Genomic DNA, 26,110 nt, shown 5'->3' with positions numbered 1-26,110 from the left:
GTTATAGTTATGTCATCATCCGTTAAAGAGCCACCTGTCAAACCTAAGCTTATGAAATTGCATGTATTATGAAATTATGAATGCGTCGACCAGGATCCCGTGAAAAATCAGGACAATCGGAGGAGGTATGCAGACTGGCTCCGCCTCTCCCTCTGCGATGTGTGTTACGTCTTCCGCCCCCTTCCTGGAGCCAGGCAGCAAGCAGAGGAGCACAGTCTTTCACGGCGGATTCCTAAAGCCGGACTTTAATAATAGCTAAACCATATACAGCCATGGCAGAAAACGCCGGCTTGGAAAACCACCGCATCAAGAGCTTCAAAAACAAGGGACGCGATGTCGAGGTGAGTCGGACTGTAGACATGATGGTGACCATTAAGCTCTGTTTTTTTTAGATGTAAAGCTTCAGTCTTGGGCCTCGCCGGGGGATCCTATCCTGGCCCCGGCTGGCTGCAGCTTACCACTCAACTCTTGTGGCTAATGCTAACTAGCTATCGCGGGTGCTCAAAAAGTCGCCATTGGCCCGTCTATAACCTTAATGTTGTGTTATACTTGTCACGGTGGCATGGCAGTTGACTTAGCTACACCCTCGTCGCTGCCGTTAGATCGGCCGGTCGTGATTTAACGCTTAAAACTGACACCGAAAAACGAATTGTCGACGGAATTAAGTGACAGGGATATGTCACTGCTAGCTAGGTGTAGTTGGGTTAGCTAGCAGCGCATTAACAGCGGCGAGGCTGGCAGGGCCCTCTATCTTCTGGATGTTTTACATTAGCTATAGCTAATGTTAACGAACAGGATTCAATGACGTTTGTCATGTTGATTCAACGTTGCGTTTTCACTGAATTATATCACGATGAACTGTTTGGTTCATAATATCCAGATCTAACACACAACATAGCCCCTCCTTGTTAGCAATAGCAAATCAGATGAGCTAGTCGGAGCCTGGCTGATGCCAAGGATCCGATGTTGATGTCACAACTAAAACACCGGCTAGCGGAAGTGCTTCTTCAGGACGCTTGTTTGAAGTATTTATTAACAGTTTGCATTAATTACAGTACATTTCAAGCACAACTCAATACAACAAAACTGTTAACTGTGAGTGGACGAGCCGATAAAGCACTACAGTTGTTTACAAGATGGTCCACCTTGTTCAATTCATCATAACATTTTACAGACATACAAATATACACTTCCCAAGCGCAGAACCTCGTCATCGAGTGTTTTTAGAGCAAGCGACCATTTCCCCCTGATAAACACACATTTTCAATTTATTGAAAAGTGAAAATACGTCATTTTTTTCCTGTCGGCGAAGTATTACTACACATTCATAAGATAAGACTGAAATGGGCGGCGGTGGAACGACATAGCCTACACGCTCTGATTGGTTATGACGTCACGGCACGGTCCCTGGTATCTTTACTGTAGGTCAGAGAACCGCTACATTAGCAAAGCAAGCTGTCAGCTAGGATAGAATAGAAACAATGTGTCTGGGCTGGAATGGCTATGATGTATGCGGATGTAACGGCTGTCCATCAAACGTGCCGCCAATCCCAGTCAGTCACGAAGTCACATTTATCTATTTTAGGTCTGTAACGTGTATCGCAGCATTAATAGCAACACCTTATGATGAATTGAACAAGGTTGACCCTCTTGTAAACAAGTGTAGTGCTTTATTGGGTCATCCACTTACAGTTAACATTTTTTTTGGTATTGAGATACTTCAATCAATCAAAATTGTACTAGTTGACAGTCAACTACTGCGGCTACTACAATCTTCTCATGATTAGGCCTGATAAATGTTGCAATCTATAGTCTACTATAGAGATAGACAGTATTGTTCAACTAATGGTAAGACATTGGAACATAATAATGACAAATGTTGACAGGCGAAACATGAATGGCTTTGGTTGTGAAATCCAAACGGGTAGACTTGTGTCTCACAGGCAGATCTATATGCACCCACTGTCTCACCCGAGTCTCGTTATTAGGCAAACTGCACAGCTGAACTGTATGACATTCCTAGTGACAGTGACACCAGCATACTATGACCATACGTTCGTATTCATATGCGAACGTATGTCTTACATATATTTCAAATGTAGGTGGTTAAGGGTACTGTTTATTTTAACTAAACATTTTTTTAATACTTTCTGGGGCTGTAAGATTAAAGTGTCATACCTCATTTATTATGCAAAAAAGCTACATAGCTTGGCTATGAATATGGGTTCACAACTTCACTTCAACTTGTTTTATATTTTTAAGTGTAGCACTAGCAACAATGAAAACAGCACATTATAGGTAAACCGTGCTCTTTTACATTCCACAGACCAGAAAACGGTGTTTTAGACAAATCTCATGTTGTGTTTATAGACAGTTGTCTCCTCTCAAACAAGCACTTGCCAGTAGGGCAACCTGAAGGCAAACTCCACCTCCCCGGAAGTTTTATTTACCTGCCAGGGGCAGGCGGGCAACCCTTAGTGTAAAGGCCAAACTGACCCACTGTTTGTTGTTTTGAGACACCCCAGTGTGACAACAAGCACATGGCTACTACTATGACAGACAAACATAGCCAAATGCATTCCTGATGCTATTTCAGGCGACTGGGAGGTGGGTGGGGTGGGGGGGTCTGGCTTGGGGTTTCTCAAGAGCGTGAATTTAAGTTTTCCAAAGTGGAGATCATAAAAACAGACAATAGCACAGACATTTCCACAATGGAATTTCGCCTAGTTGGTTCAGTCTAGATGGCAAGGCTTAGCGATGAATCATTCTGCCTTAATACTGTTGTACATTCTGTTAAGTCAGTCATGTATCATTAAGATTGAGATTGGACAAATCATTTGGCATTGTGTCACCGACCTGTCTGTTGGTGATTGGACTTTCTAGATTCAGGATTGGACAGTTGTCAGTCCATACATGGGTACAGCAAGTTAGCAACAAATGTCAAACACTTCGGTCTATCTTACATCAGTCAAACTACCCTGCTACCCTAATTTCCAGTTTGACGGTCATACTAGCCTATAATCTGCATTTGGAGAAGGGGCCTTTGGTCAGTCATTGTTGTTTTCAGTCATATGGCATGACTGTGTTCTTCTGTGGTGCCTCATGGCTGGGGAGACACCTCTCTCCTCCTCAGCCTCCTGAGTTAGTTATGACTGGCCCGGATTACGTAAGAGGCTATTTAGGAAGGCAATATGAACCGCTGAAAACAGTCACAAGATCTGACTGAGACCATCTCAAACTGTTCTGGACGGACTGTAAACAAATGTATAGCCAAAGCAGTTTTACCTTTTCATGCTTGTGCTATTTATATTCAATCCATGTACCAACGGGCTCATTGATTTCTTACACTCACACTTGCTGTGATCTATTTTGGGAGAAGGGAAAGTGTGATTGTGATATTTATGCAAGTTGGTAATGTATTTTCTAAGATACCGGTACTGCATAATGGTTAATACTATTGTTTATAAACCAGGTCGAAATCAGCAGTGAACTTGCATGTTGTCTATTCTTTCTGGGTAATAGATATGCTTACACTGCCTTCAGTACTTGGCGATATTTTCCCAAGAACAGGTTCTTGGGAAGAACAACTTGAAAAACACAAGAGTTCTGACAGTCATGTCATAGTTGGAATGTGTGGCTCTTATACAACTTTGGGTCACATTAAGTTGAGGGAAACAGTGGTTTAGAGGCAGGTGACAGGCAATGGGAGGGCGTTTTCAAGAGCTCATGTAAATTAGCTCAAAGTAATTTATGATATTCTAGTTAATACAGAAATGTTTAATTGGGGTCCTTGTTACAACATACATTTTCATTGGTTGAAATGGGCTCTCCCGAATTGCTAAAATAAAGATAAAAGTGCACCTCAAACTTAATATGCCTCATCACTGTTTGTTTCAAATGACACATTTCTTAAAGTAAGGCAGATCAGATTTTTATCTGTCTGGGTAATCTTTCGTTGCTTTGTTGGTCTTGAGTCGTTGAGTGTACAAGGAACTAGTGCTTTACAAACTCTCCAGTTTCCACCATTAAATATATGATGTTTAGATTTTTTTTGTTGAATATTGTTAATGGAACATGGTTGTATAATCAAAATGTAACACGAGAGGGTGTTCTTTATTGTTCTGTACATCAGTGATGATTATTGCACTAATGCATTTGTGCAAATGTCTCATTCATAACCGTAGCACTTAGAGGTGATCTTTGATACCATTTAAATGGTATAAAAGTCAATCAGATGTATAGTATAATATCCCCTTCCTCCCCACACACAGGAACAGTTTTCATGTGCGTTTTGACACATTTTGGAAATATTCAAATTTCCCTTTATGCACATGATTGGTATCGGCCGATTGTGAGATAAACAAAAACCTGATCGGAGCACCTGTAGTATCACTGTCATAGCAATAATAACAGCAAAGAACTCTCAATTCTCATATTATTGCTTAAAAAACAAACTTGTTTCATTTGTGTCTCTTTTGTGTTCCTATGTTGCAGACTATGCGAAGACATCGAAATGAAGTAACAGTCGAGCTGAGAAAGGTGAGAACCCATCAGAATATATTTGAGTACCAAATGGTGGTGATTTACTTGATGCAAGTAAGAAGAGATGACAAAACTAAAATATATCATGCACGCCATGTGACGAATCCCATGTAGACACAGGCATATACGCATGTGCACAGTGCACACACAACCTGGCATGATCAATGTTGGTAGGATAACGTGCCTTTTCCAAACTGGTTGGGAGATTCTTTCCAACATGGATGTTGTAGAAAAAAAACTTGTCATATTGTCATATTGCTAATGGCTTTTTATATTTTCTGAAAATTGTCTTACTGAAACGTGCAAGAAATGAAAAAGACAGAATCGGTAGAATCTCTTATTTGGCCACACATCTTGTTTATGATCTTTGTTTGTCTATATATTACACAAATTACACATTGCACATTTGTATACACAAGCTAGTCCCCCAAAGCTGGAAGCCAGTCTCTCCAATACTTTAAAACATACTCCTACACGTCTACTTCATTGTCTAGTTACAGCTGTGTTTAGAACTCTGGAATAAAGCTGACTGGGGATATTGAAGCATAAACACCATTTGTTGGTGCAATCAGGTATCGGAGAAGTGTTTTAGCCTCTATCTTATTACTAAGTTGATGCCATGCATGCCACGTTGAAGTTGGTCCCTGATGTAAAAAAAAAAAAGAAAATGGGCACAATCCACCTTAGTGCATGTACACCTTTTTTCAAACCTTTGTCTATGTTAAAGACTCCCCACTGTGGAGGCGTGTCTGAAGCCTGTCCTTAGGGGGTATCTGGACGTAAAAACAAATGCACACTCTCTCTGTAGGGAAAATGGACCCACACGATGTCTATTTACTTTTTGCTGAGTCATTTTGTTCTCCATTTCGGAAGGCTTTTATTAGCCAGTGAAGAGTGGTTCGCGAGAGGGCAAGCATGGGCGGTGGCAGATGAGGGTATTCCCTGGGTCTGACTTGGAGTCCGTGCCAGAGATAAGTTACAGGTCAAGATGTAGGCCTACTTCTTTCACTGCTGCCAAGTCACAGGTCGAGGTGTACCTCTTTCACTGCTGCCAAGTCAAAGTGTCAAACCGTACTTACGTTTTGTCCACTCAGTGGCCATCTGATTAGGTCTCACACATCGCCACCATCTAGTCGCCCTCTGAGTTTATATTGTCACCATCCAGTCGCCCTCTCATTAACCCATTTTGACCTGAGATCAGATTCTAAAAATGTCTTCTACATCCTGACAGTTTTCTGAAAAAGCTATGTTTCTATGTCAGTCGTTCTTCGATTTAAAAAAAATAGCAGACCTACAAGCTCGTAGCGCGCCACTCGGTGGCGCGCTATGAGCTTGTAGATCTGCTATTTTTTAATAGCTAAAGCATAACATGATGCTAACACCAAAATGGGTGGATGTTGACTGGATGTTGCTTTATTCATTCTCAGTAATGAATGATAATGAACTTTATTTATATAGCACCCTTCAAAACAAGGTTCCAAAGTGCTGTACAGTACAAGGTTAAAAACAAAAACACAACACACGGTAAACTCTACACAGACAGCACACGCTGTAGTGTACAGCTGTGATTATGAACCTTTTTAATTTCAATGACATTGATAATGCCCCGGACCTTCATTTTATACATTTCTATTCATCTCTGGGACGGAGTCACGGGACCCCAATCTAGACTGTACACAGAACCTATTTGGTTCCGTTTGTACACTCTGAGTTACAGACGGTGTCAATTTGCTTTATAACTAACATTCATTTAGCTCGGGAACCCCTGGAACACCCTCAGTGACACCTGAGGCCGGGGTCCCCACCGTCCCCAAGACCCCACGTTGAGATCCAGTGCGGTAGTGTACTTACTGAGGTGCCGGAACCACCCCGTCTAGCGTTAACCATCATACCACGCTCAAAAACACTTGGATCACGTCCCCTGCTCATTCTGATTCTGAACTATAACCGAACCTCTTGAACCTTTCTGCATCTCTAATACTGAATATTATATCAGTGATGTAAATAGGTTTTCAATGTAATGAGTCCCGGGATTCAGGGATGGTCTTTTAGATGAGTCCCAAGGACATTTCAATGACGCTAGGAGTCATATTTTACAAATTGCAGCATTTAACTCCTATTTCATTTTATATGGTTACAGTGTGGTTATATTCATGTAGAAAACAGAAGAAGAAATGATTATTATAACTAAAGCTAGCCAAAATAAACTAGAATAAAAACAGTACAGTATTACAGTAGTGCATCATTGTTAACTTAACTATAAACTGCGTTTTGGGATGCAAAATGCACCCTATTTTAATCTCTGATATATATTGAGTTGCAGCCACATCACTCTGTTTGGGAGGAGTAGGATGTTTGCATTATATATTTGTCAGTGGCTGTCTGATAAGACAATTTTCGAGTCAAGGACAGTAAGTTGTCTTGGAAACTGAAGAGACAGCAGCCTCCAAAAATGTATATAAAATTAGACTCTTCAAGGAAATTGTATTTGTATTGTATCGGTCTATTGTTTTTTTTTAATTATATCTTTTGAACAGTGTCATAAGTCGCCACAATCAGCTGTTTTTAGCTCCATTGGTCAAGCTGTTCATGTTGGAGTAAATTCAGTAAATGATAACACAAAACCGTTTTGAGTAATCATTTTAGAATTATGACAGAATAGACCTGGGGATGATTCACACATTTGCTAAACACGTATGTAGATAACACTTTAAAGTCATGCCCTCCATCTGTACTAGGTAGGCCCACTATCTATCTATTCCCTGATGAAGGCTTAACCGCCGAAACGTTGGATTCATTTTTGTCTTACCTGCTGTCCTAATAAAATATTGGCACTCTGACTATTGGCGTGTGCGGCCACCTTCTTGTTTTTTCAAGATTCCCACTATCTATCTAACCTATAACTTAAGGAAAGTCTGGGTGCGTTCGGAAATGCACACCGGGAGCACATTCGCCTATTACTTTGTATTGGCTGTGCCTCAGTGTGCCACTATCCGAACGCACCCTAATTCTGTCTGTAGAACTGTCACCACACCAGGCCATTGTCTCTGCATTTTCACACACACACATTGACCATTACCTTATGGAGCGTGCAACGACGGCTCGAGCGCACGTTTGTGTGTGTGTGTGTGTGTGACGTCGCTGACGGCTCGCACGCACATGCGTGCGTGTGCAGGACATAGGTGTGTCGTTCGTGTGTGTGCGCAACCGCAATGGTGGGTCGAGCGCACGTTGTGTGATGTCCACTGACAGGTAGCGCGCAACGACGGGCCGCACGTGCTTACGAGCCAGCCCGGGACAAATAATGTGTGTGTCACTCTGTGAGTCTGACGGCATATTACATCACATTACCCACACTGTACATAATTTGGTGATCATATATTCGAAAAGTGTAAGGACTAGTGTAGAGCAACATTAGAGGGTTGAGTGGAGTCGGGGAGGGGTGGCGCTCGGGACAGTCGGGGACGGGGGCATTAAGAGAGGGAGAGCGTCGGTGCTGTTTAGTGCTGAGTTGGTCCTCGGTCCAGCACATTCCATTCTGCCTGAACAGAGCAGAGAGAGAAGCATTGCGCTGCCCGGTTAGTCATCGGTGACGCACGTCAGCACGACACACTGGAATGTAGGCCAAGGGAATCTCCTCCTCCTTGTCCTACCACTGACTCATTTGGCCTGTGAACTGTTGCCGGTGTGTTTTTGTGTGTGCGTGAATACAGATGTGTTTTAAATCCTTTTTTCAACTGTGCCTACGTGTTCCCCCTTTATCTTTCTCCTCGCGTGAGCGTGCTCATTTCCAGAGCCAGCATGTAGATATCTATCCGAGTTAGTTTGTGTTGTTTACGTGTGAGCTGGATTCTTGGAAGCTTAGCGCATTTAAAGTTGGGCAACAATTCATTCTTAGCTATACTTGGTGGTGGAAGCTTGGTTCTGTGAAATGTTCAAGTTGGTTCTAAGCAGTTATAGTTGTTGTTGTTTCTGACGTAATTCATGAATGCATTAATACAGCTTTTCATCTCCGACTGTGTTCTCTGTGTCCTTGTCTTTTCAGAACAAACGAGACGAACATCTATTGAAAAAACGAAACGTCCCACAAGAGGAGAGTCTGGAGGACTCTGATGTCGACTCAGACTTCAAAGGAGTAAGTGTCAATTTGAGCGTTGCCATTGAAAATGAAGGGACATAAAGTTAATTTGGCAGGGCACTTTTCAAGATGAAATTGCATATAATTCCAGCATTCTACTCTAGTGCAAATCTTGCAGCAGCTATGTCTAAAAGCCAGGCATGATTTACTTCATCTGGCGCAGTTTGCATTTCTTGAGGCCATGACGTTTTAGGCCATAAGAAACTGTTAAAGAGGACAGAAAGGAGATGCTGTAATTACTGCATAATGGCATGGTGGTCCTATGCATATTTAACATCTCTTACTTAAACCCTCTATATATTGTACTTCGTAAAACAGACCTGAACCAGAGAGTCCAAGAATACACTTTTGGGTTTTTATTCAACTTTCCAACACCAGCCACCCAGTTTAGACATTACAGTGCAGCCTCGGCAAAGACGAAAAAAATAAGACCAAAATAACAGTTTCACAAACATAAATAAATAAACTTGAATACAACAATACCTAAACAGACTAGAAGCTGGCCCTTACTGCAAAGGGCCCTGGGTACTAGCTCTCACTCAGACTGTTATACCCATAGACATAAAGGCCTCCTTCTGCTCTGGGGCGTGTGCATCTCTAGAGGAGGCAAGCTTTCCACAGATTCCTTGCGAAGCATAGCGGAAGCATGAGCGGAAGCTTGCCAAGATTCTGCATGCGTCACAGAAGGGAACGTTCGCTAGGCCAATCGGAGGCACAGAAGGGAACGTTCGCTAGGCCAATCAGAGGCAAAGTAGTTTTCTCTGCCAATAAAGCTCCCTTGGATTTAATTGATAAGTCCCGGAAAAGACGCGCTGTGATAAGTGTGATTGGCCAGTAGTCACTTGAGTGGCAGTGACGTAGTGTGCCTTCCACACATGGCTCCAATGAACTGCAGCGGCCAACCAGTATATATGGCGTCAACTAAGGTCTGACTGACTAATCACCTGCAGGCTCCCTTTTTTGGGGGAGAGCGGACAGTATACCAAAACACACAGTTCAATTAACTCACTATCAGCACAAGGCCTATGAGTTAACACCATTACTGAAGGTTTTACCATTGATTTATCATGATTTTCCGGACGCCCATTCATACACGAACAAGTAGCTTTTTATATAAGATTGCTCTTGAATCAAACACCGCTCCTCCTCTGCAGCACTTGGCACCTTCCCAATCAGCAGGATTGCCACTGCAGAGGGGAGAGATGACTCACACAATCAATTAAACTTAAGTTAAAACAAGAACTGATGACATGGTCATATTTGTCAGGTGAAACAAGCGCTGTCTCCGTTACCATGCCTAGAGACGGACATAGTTTGTAATTATGCGTTGTGCATCTGTGTTTTTGTTGTGTTTCTTTCCCTATTTTATTTTTTTTAAACTCAAAGTTTCTCTGTGACAACCTCCTGGCCGTTGTTTGCGTTTGTTTCCGACGTGCTTTTGTTAGTGTCTTGTTCTGTAGCTCCAGTTAGCTCATAGCCGCTGTTGTGAGGCGCTCTGGGTTAACACTTCCTCGTTGTAGCCTCGGTCGCCGTTGCGGCCTTTCAGGGCTTAAATGGCACTCCCATTGGCTTAGACGGCGCTTCAGAGTATGGGTTCAGACTCGGGGCAGCCAATCGGAAATGTCTGGTAGCCTAGTGACGAGCCAGACAATAAGGACTAGGTCGCACAAAGGTCCTCAGAAAACCGAGGGGATATAGGTCGGGTTTCACCTGACTAAAAATAATACTAAGAATAAACTTATTTAAAAACATGAGCAGTAGCACACACCAGCAATGCATTTCACAGTATCAATGATAAAACAAGCAATTCACAACTTGACCCGACACTTGAATGGTTAAGACTACAAAACAATTAATTCAAATTTCTTCAAAATGTTTTTTTTTACAAGTTTACACCCCTACTCTACATACACTTGGTGGCCAATAAATGTTAAGACCTCTATGCTAAAGTAATGTTTATCAAACATAGGGTTGCGTTGGTGGTGTGTAGTTGTTAGTGTCGTTCGCGGGCGATGCCCACCTGTGCATCGACTTTACATAAGGTTTCATTACATTATGTAAACTGTGCCGCTCACCATTTCCAGAGAACTGCTGATCCATCTGACTCAGAGATGACCCTTTATTTGGGGCATCAGTAATACACACGCCGAATATGAAGGCAGCTGGTTGGACGGATGCGAGGGACAGCATACACTGCGATTTGTGGAATTTATGGATTAAAGCTGCTAGCCTATAAGCAATATGTCAAAATGTTAATGATATTTTTTTGGTATTCAGACAGCCAGCAATGGGTAGAACGCTCCCCAAAAAGTCTCTGACACATCTAGGGGCCGCAATCTGCATTCAAAGATTTTCCTAGAAGCTTTGTCATTGGTCGATTTGCCTGTCTGCTTCCTGATTGGTTAGTCATTGCGACCTGTTTATTTTTCGACCAATGACAAAGCTTCTAGGAACATCTTTGAATGCAGATTGCGGCCCCTAGATGTGTCACATAGACTAAAATGTTTTTGGGAGCGTTCTACCCATTGCTGGCTGTCTGAATACAAAGAAAAAAGGTCATTCAAATGTTGACATATTATTGCTTATAGCAGCTTTAACTACATGTAAATAAATTACAAGCTCGAAAACACTTTGTAAGTTTGAATCTTGAAAAGACCAAATTTTCTTTTGGGTCTTGAGCTGGAAAGGTTTGGAAAACCTCTACACTAAAGAATGCGATCAGTGTTCTCTGTCTGGTGCAGAAGGTCATTTTAGTGTCTCCTCCGGTATCCCAGAAGCCCGTCCCAACTGCTTTCCAGACTGATGGAGGTGTCCAGAGTGCAGTGGTTAAACCCGCTTAATGTACTTGACTCTAAAAGCCCCCTGACGTCTCTGAGTGAAAGGCCTCTCACTAGCTTAACCCATTTAGGCCTGACGTTGAAATAAAAAAAACCTTCCCTCTGAAAGAATATATACCTATTCAAAGATTTGTGCCGCATTTTTACGATTTTTCAAAAATAGCAGACCTACAAGCTCGTAGCGCGCCACTCGGTGGCGCGCTATGAGCTTGTAGATCTGCTATTTTTCAATAGCTGAAGCATAACATAATGTTTGAAACACCAAAAGGGGTTCCCGCCCAAAATGGGTTAATGAAATTGATGAGTGATGACCTGTGCTATAAGCCAGTGCACTATGATGTGTCTTAATGATAAATTAGCTCTGCAACTATCAATTAACCTCTTAGCGACTATTCTATTGATTACTTCTTTGATTAACCAAATGATCAAAGTGCACTTTTTCAATGATAAAACAAGGAATCGACAAAAGACTATTCTAAGTAGTCCGATATTGTCTATTACATGTGAGTGTCTAGATCTTGAATTTTTGCCATGTTTTTAAAATCTATGTTTATAATTGATTCAATCAATCGTTTGATTTGCTATTGCACCACTAATTAGCATGGCATGCATAGCATCTGACTGTGAGCTCACAGTCTTGAGCTTTCACAGTCAGTGCCTTTAGTCAGCAGCTGAGGTGATTTCATAATAATAAACATGGTGATGATTATTTTTACAGTGCTAATATTTATTCCAATTTCTCTCTATGCAGCAAAATGTTACGCTTGAGGCCATCTTACAGGTAAGCCTCTATCTGATTCCGTGGTTGCATCTTCTAGCAATGCAGAGCCCTTTCTGCCTATTGATTTATTTGTAATATTCTGACATGTCATTTTATTTCATCCTCTGAAGAATGCCACCAGTGATAATGCAGTTGTCCAGCTCAGTGCCGTACAGGCTGCAAGGTCAGCACGCACACGCACGCACACACACACGCGCGCACACATGCACACTCATGCACAATCACTCACTGTCATGCATGCATGCACTCACTCACTGTCATGCATTCACTCACTCTTATCACACATTCACTCGCTCACTCACTCTTATCACACATTCACTCGCTCACTCACTCTTATCACACATTCACTCGCTCACTCACTCTTATACATGCACTCACTCACTCTTATACATGCACTCACTCACTCACTCTTATACATGCACTCACTCACTCTTATGCACTCACTCACAGTGATGTAAATATGTTTTCAATGTAATGAGTCCCGGGATGCAGGGGTGGTCTTTTAGATGAGTCCCAGGGACATTTTATGAGTTCCACTTTAATGACGTTATAGGAGTCATATTTTGCCATTTTTACAAATTGCAGCATTTAGCTCCCATTTCATTTTATATGGTTATAATGTGGTTATATTCATGTAGAACATGGAAGAAGAAATGATTATGATAGCTAAAGCTAGCAAAATAAACTAGAATAAAAAAACAGTACAGTAGTGCATCCCATGGATGCAGAGGTTGTTGTTTTATTGCATCCCTTAACTATAAACTGTGTTTTGGGATGCAAAATGCACCCTATTTTAATCTCTGCACTCACTCACTCTGGCTCACTCAAATAGATTGATGATGTGATGAACTCAACATTTGTTTCCCTTTCTTTTCTCTTGTCAGAAAACTGCTCTCCAGCGACAGAAACCCCCCTATTGATGACTTGATAAAGTCTGGAATCCTACCTATTCTAGTCAAATGTCTGGAGAGGGACGATAAGTAAGTCCACTTAAGTTCCAAGCATTTAGTTTGGCCCTACTATCATCTTCATCCGGGGAACAGCTGTGATTTATCAACTGACACATCAACTTGAGCGCTCATATAGTCCATGATGCAATAATCTATGCGATGTAGATTATAGATACTGCATTGAGTGCACGACACTATACGTTCATTGCATGAGTGTGCGTCCACTCTGGGAAAACACAAGCGCAACGGGCACAGAAGTCACTGGACCTTTTTCTGTCCAAAAGCCAAATAAAACGGCATTATTTGAAATTGCACTAGAGGACAAGCCCCTTGAGTTGCAGCAACTCGTTTTTCAAGGGGGTCCTCGGGGCACAACATACAACAAGACAACATTCCTGTCCCTCGGAGTTCCCCTGTTCCCAGGACCTTGTGTTCGGGGAAGGGGGAGGTGCGACCGGGGTTGGAATGACTTGGGGAGTTGTAAGGATGTTACTATGGCGACCCATGACAGATGGTGTCACATTGAAGAAGAGGCACTGGGCAATTTTGGGAAGTTATTATTGAGCCCAATATAGCGTTGTAGACACTAGACAGTGGACTGTCACATGTAGGCTCATGCCAGCCATCATAGAGAGAGCTTACATAGTTTTGTAGGTGGCCGTAATAATATTGATAACATTATGAACCAAGACCAGGAAAGGTAATGCAGTTTACAATAGGGCAATATGGCTATATCAGTATTGTAATATGACCATACATCGTCTAGGATTTTTTTATATCTTTCATGATATGACGTAAGTGTTGTCTTTTCCTGTTTAATCACTTCTCTTAATACTTAATCATGCCTTATTTAGTATTTTGACAAATTCTCAAATTGATGATTTACAAGTTCAACAATTCACATCAGTGATAAGTTGTGAGCTTGATGATCTGCCAATTTAGCTTTTTAGGAATCCTTTAGAACATTTTAAGACGATTGGTATTATAACAACATTATCAACAGAATATCAATATCGGTTAGTATTTTGGTCAAATACTATATATTCGATGGAAAAAAAGAGGAACTAACCAGGTGCTCAACGGAGATAGCAAAACGTGATAATGATAAAAAGATGCTCACACGGATCAAAAACGGGATCAAGACATAGATAAAAAGAGAGAATCTTGGCAAGAATCTTGCCAAGATTAAGACCTTGTTGGTCGAAACATGTTGGCAGTTGCCTTTTTAATTTAATAATGGCTTTCCTCGTTTTTAACTTTGAGTGCCGGGCACTCAAAGTCCTCTCTTTTTAACTATATATTTGATTCTGTCCTTATCACCCATACCTAATTTACAGAAATATAAATGTCAGAAGCAGGGCATGTTTTCTGTGAAGAAATGCAAGTGTATTCAGTTTGGGAATGTTCACAAACGTACTTACACAAGATCATCAGCTGGTAGGAAGGCTGAAGGCATTTGTCTTGGAACTCGCATGAACTGAATGCTAAATATAAATGTGCTTGGACAGCATACTTATTACTAGCAAAGTGAGAGCTGTTTACACAAAGACTTTTCATTTGCATTGCAATTATTGTTGCAATTCCTCGTGTCACTCATATACCACAGTGAAGTAATGGTAAGATGACACTGCCACCTAGAGTTGAGTTCATGCGTCTCTGTGAGTTTCATTGTGTTCCTAATCTGTCATATTACCTCGAGAATGAAACGCGAGTATACTTGATACTGTGTTCCCCCTTAAGCACAGCTGCAGACACTCTGGTATGCAGACGGGTCAGCTGCAATGTTTAAACCCACAGACCCTGTTTTTCAACCGGGTTTTCACTGCTATGGTGAAGCTCGGTTTTCATCTTATTAAGGCAAGATGTTTCATTAGATGAAAGTTGCCAAAAAAATAGGTTGCAATTGACAAAACGTGTTGGATATACATAATTTTACTCCAATTCATTTTACAACCGATAGCCAGTGGCAGAATTGTGTCGACGGGGGTGGTCACTGAAGTTTAGAAGGAGATACGGTAGGAAGGACTAGATGTATATTGAAATTCTATTCCCAGAAACAAAACGTGCAAAGTTTCTATTGTCAATCTTTTTCACGGTTCCTGCCTTTCCTTTCCTTCTCATCCAGTCCGTCCCTCCAGTTTGAGGCAGCCTGGGCCCTGACCAACATTGCCTCTGGGACGTCGGCACAGACTCAGGCTGTGGTTAAATCCAGTAAGTTGACCCTGTGCTTTCTCACTCTCTTCTGTTATCCCTGCGGTCTGTTGTGAATCGACTGCCATCCACCCAGCTTATTATTTATTCGTCCTCGCCACAATAAAGCACAATTATAATGTGCTTTTGCAGTTACACATGCACAATGTCATGGCCTGGCAGTGTTAACCTGGATTGAAGTTCTCAGTCGCCACAACTGATTTCACTCATTTGAATTCCATTGAAGCCAGCATAGCATGTCTTCCACGGAAGAAAGTTGAGCACATAAAATGGCAGCTACAGTATCAGCTATTTTGGGTTATTTATTTTTATTTAATTTAAAAAATATATGTTTATTCATTTTCTCAGTTGACAAATATCCCCCTCTACACACAACGGACAGTACATAATTATATTGAAATAAAATCTTTAAAGAAATAACGTGTGTGTGTGTGTGTGTGTGTATGTGTGTGTGTGTGCATAAAATACAAAACAAGAAAAAGGACTTGAGAAAAAAGATTAAGTCCTGGTTAGATCAAAGAGTGGTTAGATCAAAGAGTATTTGAAGAGTTCAAACTAGCATGGTCTCTCAGAATTTACATAAAGGTTAAACCTCAATCTGTGACTTCTTCAACTGGTTGTCTGTGTAGCACCAGCAACATGCTACATACTGTATGATAATAATACCTAAACATCATATTTTTCAGTCATGAGATGTTGCTTTATTGCGTGTGAAGACTGCGATGTTCTAGCTGTGTTTGGTGTTGATAGCACCTGTCTCTCTCTCTCTCTCTCTCGCCCAGATGCAGTACCACTGTTCCTGCGGCTGCTCCACTCCCCCCACCAGAACGTTTGTGAACAGGCCGTATGGGCTTTAGGAAACATTATAGGTGAGTGCCGCCCTCCTCTTGTGTCCTCTTTTCACTGCAATGGGCATAACAATACTTTTTTTTGGGGCTGATGCTGAAGTTATGCCCTGTTTTCTGCCCAGGCGACGGCCCTCAGTGCAGGGATTATGTCATCTCGCTGGGTGTGGTCAAGCCCCTGCTCTCCTTCATCAACCCCTCCATTCCCATCACCTTCCTCCGTAACGTCACCTGGGTCATCGTCAATCTCTGCCGCAACAAGGACCCGCCACCACCCATGGAGACTGTACAAGAGGTAGGACTATAGTGTGTGTGTGTGTGTGTGTACCCGCTCGAATGTTATCAGTCTATAATCAATAATATGTCCGTGATCAGAACCTTGGAATAGCCAATATGTGATAATCAGACATACTAGGAAACGCGGAACTGAAACTACTGACACGTTAGGGAGCGCTTGCTTTTTGTGACCTTGACCGTGACCATGACGGAGGCACACCGTCTCTGATGGCCTTGAGCCACGTGAGGCATCGCCGAGCAAGTCGCCGTGCCAAGTGTTGCGACGGCACGGCGGTACCAATAGGCACAGAATAGTAAATATTAGTCCCCCCCCCACTACTTTCCATGCCCCCGACATGTCTGCACCGTCCTGCGTGCGCGCCAAGTGAACACAGATGAGCGAATTGAGCGCCATCGCTGAAAACTTGTATTCAATGCAGTGATAACTGCATTGAATACACGGGGGGTGTTTGACTGTGTGTGTGTGTGTGTGTGTGTGTGTGTGTGTGTGTGTGTGTGTGTGTGTGTGTGTGTGTGTGTGTGTGTGTGTGTGTGTGTGTGTGTGTGTGTGTGTGTGTGTGTGTGTGTGTGTGTGTGTGTGTGTGTGTGTGTGTGTGTGTGTGTGTGTGTGTGTGTGTGTGTGTGTGTGTGTGCGCGCACACACACACATGCACTGGCCAGGAATTGGCTAGCAGGGACATGTGTGTCCCTGCCTGCCAGATGGCTCCGTTAACTCGCATCTCTGAATTCAGGCTGAGTCATGGATCTGTACTTCAGCCAACCCGGCATCATCGCCCAGGAAGAAACGTCTGGCTATAAAAATCAGTCAAGGCTATGTCTGAAGTCTGCTTCTGACGGCTTTGTGCACCCCGACTCCTTTTTATTTGTGTCTCTTCATCGTCTCTCTTTGTCTCTCTCAACAGATTCTCCCTGCCCTCTGTGTGTTAATATACCACACTGATATAAATGTAAGTATCTGAGAAATAACGTTTTGTTATGCATGTCTGAGTGTTTGTTATGCATGTCTGAAGTCTCTGAACTCTGAATAGGTAAAATTAGTTGATTTGGAATTTATTTTTGTGTACACGGACTGAGAGATAACAAGAAGAATGCATAAGTAATGTTGCATAGTGACGATTTGTAACTTTTGTTACAAATCGAGTGTTACTTTTTAAATGGGGCTGGAGGGGGAACTGTGACCTCATCTCCCCTCTGCTCAGTTTGTCTGTCATAACTGTGTCATCCATCGTTGAACACTGCTGTGTCGGTGATTGCTACTGTGAATGTGCTGTGCACTGCAGTCACAGTAGCATGTGATATTAAAAGTCTGTGTGTGTGTTTTGATCAGATCTTGGTAGACACTGTGTGGGCTTTGTCCTATCTCACGGACGGAGGCAACGAGCAGATCCAGATGGTCATCGATTCTGGCGTCGTTCCGTTCCTCGTGCCTCTCCTCAGCCACCAGGAAGTCAAAGTTCAGGTGAGATTAGTTTTTGTTTGTGTAATTCTCCTATGATGTTATTTTTAACGACACTATCCACAGAACAAATGAAGCCTTGTGTTTAATTTAATGTTTTCCCGTTTGTCTGTATGCACTCTGCAGACGGCTGCTCTGAGGGCTGTGGGGAACATTGTAACGGGAACGGACGAGCAGACGCAGGTGGTGCTCAACTGCGATGTCCTTTCACACTTCCCCAACCTGCTCACACACCCTAAGGAGAAGATCAACAAGGTATATCACTACACTACCATCTCAGATATCTCGATACACAAAGGAATTACATGGAGGCCTCTGGTGTGGCCATTTTTGATGTTTATCAGAAGTGTAATTGATGGCTTCACACGTTTGACACATACCAGCATAAATAGTAAAGCTGGTCACTAAAATAATTGGGCCCGATGAAAAGGGGCAGCCCTACAAGAACACCTGCTTTTGTTGTATTCTATGATTCCGTCAAATTCTCTTCTCCAATATTCTTTTATTTGTCAGTCATGTGTGTCATTAGTGAAACTTGCAAATTGTCAGCACTGCTGATATTGATGAAACCTCCACCTCAGGAACACTACATCCAATGCCACATTGTTGGCTCACAGTTATTTTGATAAAGCCTTTGTGGAACATAGAGGAAACTCTGTGCTGGGTATTTCTCGATCTAGTGTGTCAGTTTAATGCCTTCAAACTAGAAGCAGGTGTGTGATTAAAATGAATTAAGCTGTAGAGTTTCAGCAGTCGGTGGCTGGTAGGTCAGTTTATTCTGCTCCCATGGAACAGGTGACTGTCATTTTAAAGGTATGTTCTATGTAGTTGGAAGGAGAAATATTTCAAGTTGCCAGTGAATTTAGGAATGTACCCAGCCCCAGTGGTTGTTTGGTTTTCTTTCTCGTTTTTTAATTGCTTTTCATATACCTTGTCTCTGATTGGTGTGCTTTTTCTGTAGTGCTGTGTTTTGAATGTGTCTGATTGGCTCGTTTGTAGGAAGCCGTCTGGTTCCTGTCCAACATTACAGCTGGCAACCAACAGCAGGTCCAAGCTGTGATCGATGCTGGACTCATCCCCATGATAATCCACCAACTGGCCAAGGTTTGTGGTGGTGGTGTTTTTTTTTCTTCCTTTTTTCACTTTAACAATGAAATTGCACCTATTGCTGGCTATTATTTGAGCTTGGTGGTCAAGTAGAGAAGGCTTAAGATTTGAACTAGTTTCTAGAATTGTATGTTTGCAGAGATGGATAAACCGATGAATTTGGTAGTTCCTCAGGATGTCTTCCAGCTTCCTCATCCTCCCCTCTGCAGCTACCTCCAATTTGTTCATTTAATTCCAAATACAAAGCTAGTCTTCTTTACCACCTTGTTGAGCCTGTATCCCTTCTTGTCATCTTTTATTGTGTGATAGATGCTAGTTATACTATGCAGATGTATGTTGGTTACTTGTTCCCATGTTTTTGTCATTTAGATTTGTTTTGCTACACCACAAACAACATGGCATGTTGTTCAGACAGATGCTAGGCTACATTGTTCTCTTTACACTCTACCTATATGACTATTTACTCTGTCGTAATTGTTTTGGTAGATTTGTGGAAAGTAACTTTGTGCAAAACCAGCAATTTACTTCGTTGACCAAACACAATTTGTTGCGGGATAAATGTATGTATTTATGGAGACCTGAAAATCAAGGCATGCATGCCTACAGTGTACGTTCACCGTGGTGTATAAAAGACTGGATTAATAACAGCCCGTCTCTCTACAGGGTGACTTTGGCACTCAGAAGGAGGCAGCCTGGGCCATCAGCAACCTCACCATCAGTGGGAGGAAAGACCAGGTGAGCTATGGTTTGGCTGCAATGTGAAGCTTATTTTTATTTTTTGCTAAAAAATAAACTTGAATGAATATCATGTTTAGGGTCATTTTGACGTCTGCTCCGCTTTGTGAGCACCCGAGAAGTTTTTAAGTTTCTTGATTCAGTAGTTAGATATTTGATATTATTCAGACCTCAACATGTCGACACCTTTCTGAATTTAAAGTAATACATTAGATAACTTTTCTTGTGACCACCGCACTCTGACTTATGGTGCGTTACCCGTTCAAATCACATTATAGAAATAAAGGTTATTATATAGGACGTTTCGGCTATCCATATCACGGCTATCCATATCACACTGATGAAGGTGTGTGAGACAATTTTCTAACGCGATGCATGTGGGGGAAAAGGGCCTTTCACTGAGAACCGTCACCAAGTCAAATTCCTTTGCATTTGTGGTGCTTGTCAATAAAGTGTGCGTGTGTGTGCGTTTGCACAGGTTGAGTTCCTCGTGGAGCAGAATGTTATCCCTCCTTTCTGTAACCTGCTGTCGGTGAAGGACTCGCAGGTGGTACAAGTGGTCCTGGATGGCCTGAAGAATGTCCTCATCATGGCTGGAGATGAAGCCAGCACCATTGCTGAGATTATAGAGGAGTGTGGAGGTTGGTGTCTGACATAACATGGGTGGTGATGGGTACCCTCCTCAAATTAAGTTACCCTGTATAGCATCACAGCTCCCCCCCCCCCCCCTGTAATCAATCAATTGTCATTAAAATCAATCAAGTTTTTGTATTGGCATTTGTTAGTACTAATTACAGAGGAGAGTCATATCTGCCTCCCCCCTTACCTATTTGGAGAATGTGTCCATTGTGCTATTCCTTGAGAGTCCTATCTGAACCATCATCTTTCTACTGCTCAGGTTTGGAGAAGATAGAGAATTTGCAGCAGCACGAGAACGAGGACATCTACAAACTAGCCTTTGAGATTATTGACCAGTACTTTTCAGGAGATGATGTAAGTATCAACCGCTATAAATGTATGGTCTTCCATAATAGCCGTTATTATTATGCCACAATGTCCTCATGTGTCATTTCCCCACTCAGATTGATGAAGACCCCAGTTTAATCCCCGAGGCCACTCAAGGAGGGACCTTCAACTTTGATCCGGCTTCCAACATGCAAACCAAGGAGTTCAATTTCTAAAAGAAAAACCAGGATGTACTTGGTTCAACCAGCTGCACGGGTACTCTGTAATCACCCCAGACATTCATCCACCTCTCCTCTAACCTGGCAACCTGGTACAGAAGGATTTACCTAGCTTCACTTTCAACATGGAAAACTCACTATTGAAGGATTTACCCACCCCACCTCTGCATTTAGGGGTGTAATTTTTTTTTCCCTTAATGGTCATCCTTCACAAAACACGGCAACCCTACACAGGAGTCCTGGTCATTCGTTTAAAACACCATTTGTATCTGCCAACCTGCGTTGGGAAGATGGGCGGTAGTCTCTGCCAAGTGTCCAGATTTCACTCAAAATTAAAACCAGAAGGGAGAGAAACCTTCATGGCAAAGTTCAGTTCTTTTTGTTTGTTTTTGATTGCCAAATGTCATTATCCACAAAGACAAAACACAAGCACATTTCTTCAACACAGAACACATATATAACACACTCTCTTACATAGTTTGACACCTAGAATTTGTGTGCATACTTCTGTTAGAAGCCATCATATCACTTTTGGGGAAAGAAATACTGCTGTTTTTTCTTTTGTGGTTTATTTTGGTTCTTTCCCTCCCCTGCATTGACCCCTGGTGTTATGTCACTTGCGCGCACAGCACACACAGACGCATACAGTTACACACACATGCACTTACTGTAGTCACATAGATACCTGGTGGCCGGGCACACCATAACCCTCTCGCCCAGTTTAAAGAGTTCATCCCAGAGCTAAAGCCATGAAGCACCACGGACGCCCCCACGGCTCACCCAGGTGGCGGGGCCACTAAGAAGGCAAAGAGGGTTTCCGTGGCAAGAATGACTGACGGGACTCCTGACTCAAAACGACGTCACTTTTTTCTGCGGGCGACTTGGGTTGAATTATCATTGCTTAATACTTTTAATGTTTTTAAAAAAAGTGTAAAAAAAAAATGTGAAGAGAAATGCCACGTTTTTTTTCTTTCAACACATACAACCGTTATTGTCAGAATTCTCCTCTTTAACAGAGTAAAATAAACAGGTTGTTTTACAGATGTAGATAACATGTCATGGGAGGAATCTATGGCACAGAGACTTGAAAGAAGAGGAACATGTCAGCTGTAGCCTCCATCCCCCCACCCCCCCCCCCCCCACCCCCCTCCTACGGGGCATACATTTCTGCAGCAAGGTCGGCCACATCCTGCAGGAAGTGACCACTCAAGCTTGGAGTTCCCCACCAATGTGAAACTCGGCATGGGGTCTAACACAAGAAATGTCAAGCTTAGAAATCAACATGAATTACTTATTGATTTTTCAAGTTCATTTCTTTTTTTTTTTTAATTCTCCCTTAAAAATATAAATATATTATATATATATATTTTTTAATGAACAAGAGTTTTGGCTTCTTCCTGCTGAGGCTGTGAAGCTTCCATGACGTTTTTGTTCCATTTTTATTTTTTATTTTTTTTTGGTTTCTTCAGTCTTATGCACACGTCTGAGAGGTCTATTGGTGCTCTCTGCCTGCAGAAAGGGACCGATACTCACTGAAGACTACACTTACTGAGGAGGAGTCGAGGTCCACTGACCTTTACAGTACTTTACTACTTTTTGACGAAGAGGTCGCGCGCGTCATCACCAATCTGAATAGTTGTACAAAAAAAACCAACAAAATCAAAATGTGATGTGTATCTCTCTTTGCCGTCTCATGAATATATGAATATATTTACATAAAGCCTGTACAAAGCTGCTGCAGCTGACAGTCATTGGTTGGACTCTGCAAAACAATAACCTTCTTACTGTCAAAGATTATTGGGGAGGGAGGGGGGTGTTCAAGCAATATTTTTTTTTGTTTATCTTTTTTTTTAACATGCATATGTATTGTGATGATGTGCTGAAGAATTGGAGAAGAGGCTTTTTTTTTTTTTTTTTTTTTTTCCCCAAGCTGCGGTGACGGGATGTTCACTCGTACCGTCCCCAAGTCCCTAATGGTCTTGAGGGTTTGAGGGTCAAGGTGTAATGCTCTGATCTAAACTAAAGCCCATGGCCATGTTAGACTTGTTAGACTTATGATCCTCTTGTTTGGCTGCTAACTACTGAGAGGGGGTCGGAGCAGCGGGTCACGGTTTTTGGGGGGTTTAAACGTAGCGGGTGGGTGTGTTCTAAGCAGCCCCGGGCTTGTTTTTGGGACTAGCTGTTTAATACTGAATGAACAAAAACTATAGAGGAGGGTTGTACAGTCATGAACTAGCCGACTAGACCGAGCCACTTTAAAGATTTACAATTTCTTTGCCTTGTATCTAAAAGTGATACAAGCTTATGTTTGTTGCAAGATTTTTACTTGCTAAATGAAAAGTTGTTTTAAATGAGATAATAGAAGACAAGCAACAGACAGCGTTTTGGCCTCTGATTGTTTATATCTTTTTATAAATTTTAGATTGAATTCTTCTCTTTAAGGTGGCTCATTGATGCTTTCAACTCTTGTGCATATTAAAGACAAGAATGAGTTGAAATTCATTGTGCCTTTTGTTTTTCATTTCTACAGAAAACAAGTTTTAAAATGATATGCTAACAGAAGCAAAGTGCTTGGAGCAATTGGTGAATATATTACAAATGGAGGGTGTGCATACAGTATGATGTCGCCCTTTGAATTTGGAAATTGTCAATACTGCTCTCTGCTGTTCAGAGTAATTTACTCCCATATTATTCACTGAACATTGTAATCCATCCATTGTAACACCATTCATCCCACCCATTACTCACGCACACCACATACTGTCATTGCCATATCCTTTCAATCAGGGGATTTTGATATCATTTAATCTCATCTCGCCCTCAGGACATGATCTCTGTGTTACTGAGCCTAACCAAAATAAACTTGCTGTTTAGCTGTTGGATCCTCCCTGCTTTAAGTGTTGTGATTCACACAGTACTAAAACAATTGTAACTGCATATATTGTGAATTTGTGATTGTGGAAAAGAGTCATTTAAACTTGCATGGGTTATTGTTTTGCAAGTGAGAGAGAAGCTGTTTTTTCCTAAGCGCTTTCATTTATTTATAACGGGAAGATATGGACCCATGGCATAGAATCCTAGATCACTAGGCTACTTTGATCTTTGCAGGGAAGGTTTACCAACATGTAGGCTATTTGTTGTGAAATTAGGCTAATTTGAATTGTACATCTGATCGTCCTGAAGGAAAAATCTTTACATCCTTTGACAGATTTGCACACATGGCAGCTGTCTGTGACAGGGCCATGCCAGCCCTGCCATTCAATACTGTGAGAGGGGCCTGATGTGACAGGGCCTGACGTCCATATACAATTGTGCTTATCGTAACAGGGCTTGTTTTATCTACCTGGGAAGTAGACTAATAATTACATACTAATCACATGCAGTCCAGTTTAATACAAAGATCTGATGTTTGGAAATCGATTCGATGTTTTCTAATTTACATAACATAAGCAACAGTCACAATATTAAAGCTTACATTTTAATTGGGTGCGTGGCCGGGGGCAGTAAGGGACCTTGTTCGGAAATACCGCACCGGAGCGAACTCCCCTATTTTGCATTGCACAGTGCGCTATTTCCAAACACGCCCTTAATCTCTTACTTATGTCTCACTTCAGAGATTTTGAGTAGTGCTAACTGCTAACCACTCCTACACGCAGCAATGTGTCTGTATGTCTCTGTGTCTGTATGTCTAAGCACGGAAGTACCTTGACACCAAGTGTCACTGTTGCGCAGCCTAATGCACATACACATGTCCAGTATATTATCAGATCTACAAGCTCAGGTGTTGCCGTGCAAGTACAGTACTACTACACTAGTACAGCGAAGTACAGTACTACAAAGTATAGTACAGTACTACGAAGAACAGTACAGTACAGCACTACAAAGTACAGTACAGTTCTAGTGTAGCCTCGGCTGGGAGGCGAACCCTGGTTCCTCAGTCATTCCACAGGCAGTCAGGCACGTACGTTACCAGTCAACTAAAGAGCCATGGTCCAATAGGAGTAGCAATGCAGCACCGTATAGCCTACAGTCGTCCCCCACACCTGGAGGCTCGTCCACGCGCGCCAGCCAGGAGCTAGGCTCGACGGACTGACTGGGGGGGACCGCCGCCCCAGGGAGACTGACGGAGCTACTAGGTTAAGGTCGCCGCCCGGGAACATACTTGTATAGAGGTTACCCATACACACCGCTGCCACCAATGTAGCCTCGGCCGGGAGGCGAACCCGGGTTCCCCATTCCAAAGGCACTGTACGTTACCAGTTGACTAAAGAGCCATGACCCAATGGTCGAGTAGCAACGCAGCACCGTAGACCTATAGCCTACACTAGCACAGTACAGTACTAGCAGACAGTACAGTACTATGAAGTACAGTACCAACCAACAGCACCACTCACTTCAGACGGGTCTGATTTTAGACCTATGCTAGTATGTGCTAGTATGGCACTATCCGGAAGAGTGAGCACCTGTGGGAACCCTATGCGCTGTTTTCTTTTTTGTGGGGGAACCAAATACATATTTATATATTTTGTATTATTATTACGACATATTCAATATATGGGGGCTTGGGGCCAAATAGGCCTACATATGATTGTTTATTGTAATTACATTCAATTAATTGGTGCATGTTCAGTCAAATAATTTACAATATTTCCAATCTCTCTCTCTCTCTCTCTCTTGACCTGTGTGTTGAAGTTGGAGCTGGCTCCTCTGATCAGCTCTGCTCTAGATTAAATAAAAATCACACCCGTGTGAACTGAGTGGTGTAAGGTTTTATATAGCATGATCAGCTGTGGTCTGACGTAATGAAATAAGGTAAGGTATTATGTAGCCTGATCAGCTCTGATCTGACGTAATGAAATCACACCCGGATGTGATTTCACAACTGGCTTTTTCTGTGCAGAGAAAATGACCATGGTTGCTACGGTCATCCAGTTCACCCGGGTGTGATTTAATTACGTCAGAAATTATTTTGAACATAGCAACCATGCTCATTTTTTTCTGCACACAAAAGCCAGTTGTAGGAGTGG

The 26,110-nt window shown here is 42.2% G+C and overlaps 1 protein-coding gene across 1 annotated transcript; it reads left to right on the top strand.

Annotated features, from left to right (window-relative positions):
• The first annotated feature begins 158 nt into the window (after positions 1–158).
• Positions 159–23,585, top strand: kpna3 (karyopherin alpha 3 (importin alpha 4)). Its single transcript, XM_079517585.1, has 17 exons — positions 159–341; positions 4,495–4,539; positions 8,588–8,677; positions 12,269–12,298; positions 12,409–12,461; positions 13,183–13,278; positions 15,374–15,459; positions 16,242–16,328; positions 16,430–16,599; positions 17,504–17,548; positions 17,929–18,060; positions 18,184–18,312; positions 19,057–19,161; positions 19,828–19,899; positions 20,378–20,540; positions 20,798–20,892; positions 20,982–23,585. The coding sequence occupies exons 1-17, from the start codon at positions 273–275 to the stop codon at positions 21,078–21,080; spliced, it is 1,566 nt and encodes a 521-aa protein (XP_079373711.1). The 5' UTR covers positions 159–272; the 3' UTR covers positions 21,081–23,585.
• Positions 23,586–26,110: the final 2,525 nt, after the last annotated feature.

This window comes from Electrona antarctica, assembly GCF_951216825.1.
Source record: "Electrona antarctica genome assembly, chromosome: 13".
NCBI classification, from domain to species: Eukaryota; Metazoa; Chordata; class Actinopteri; order Myctophiformes; family Myctophidae; genus Electrona; species Electrona antarctica.
The sequence above is the reverse complement of the archived record's forward strand: the minus strand, read 5'-3'. Positions and strand labels throughout refer to the sequence as shown.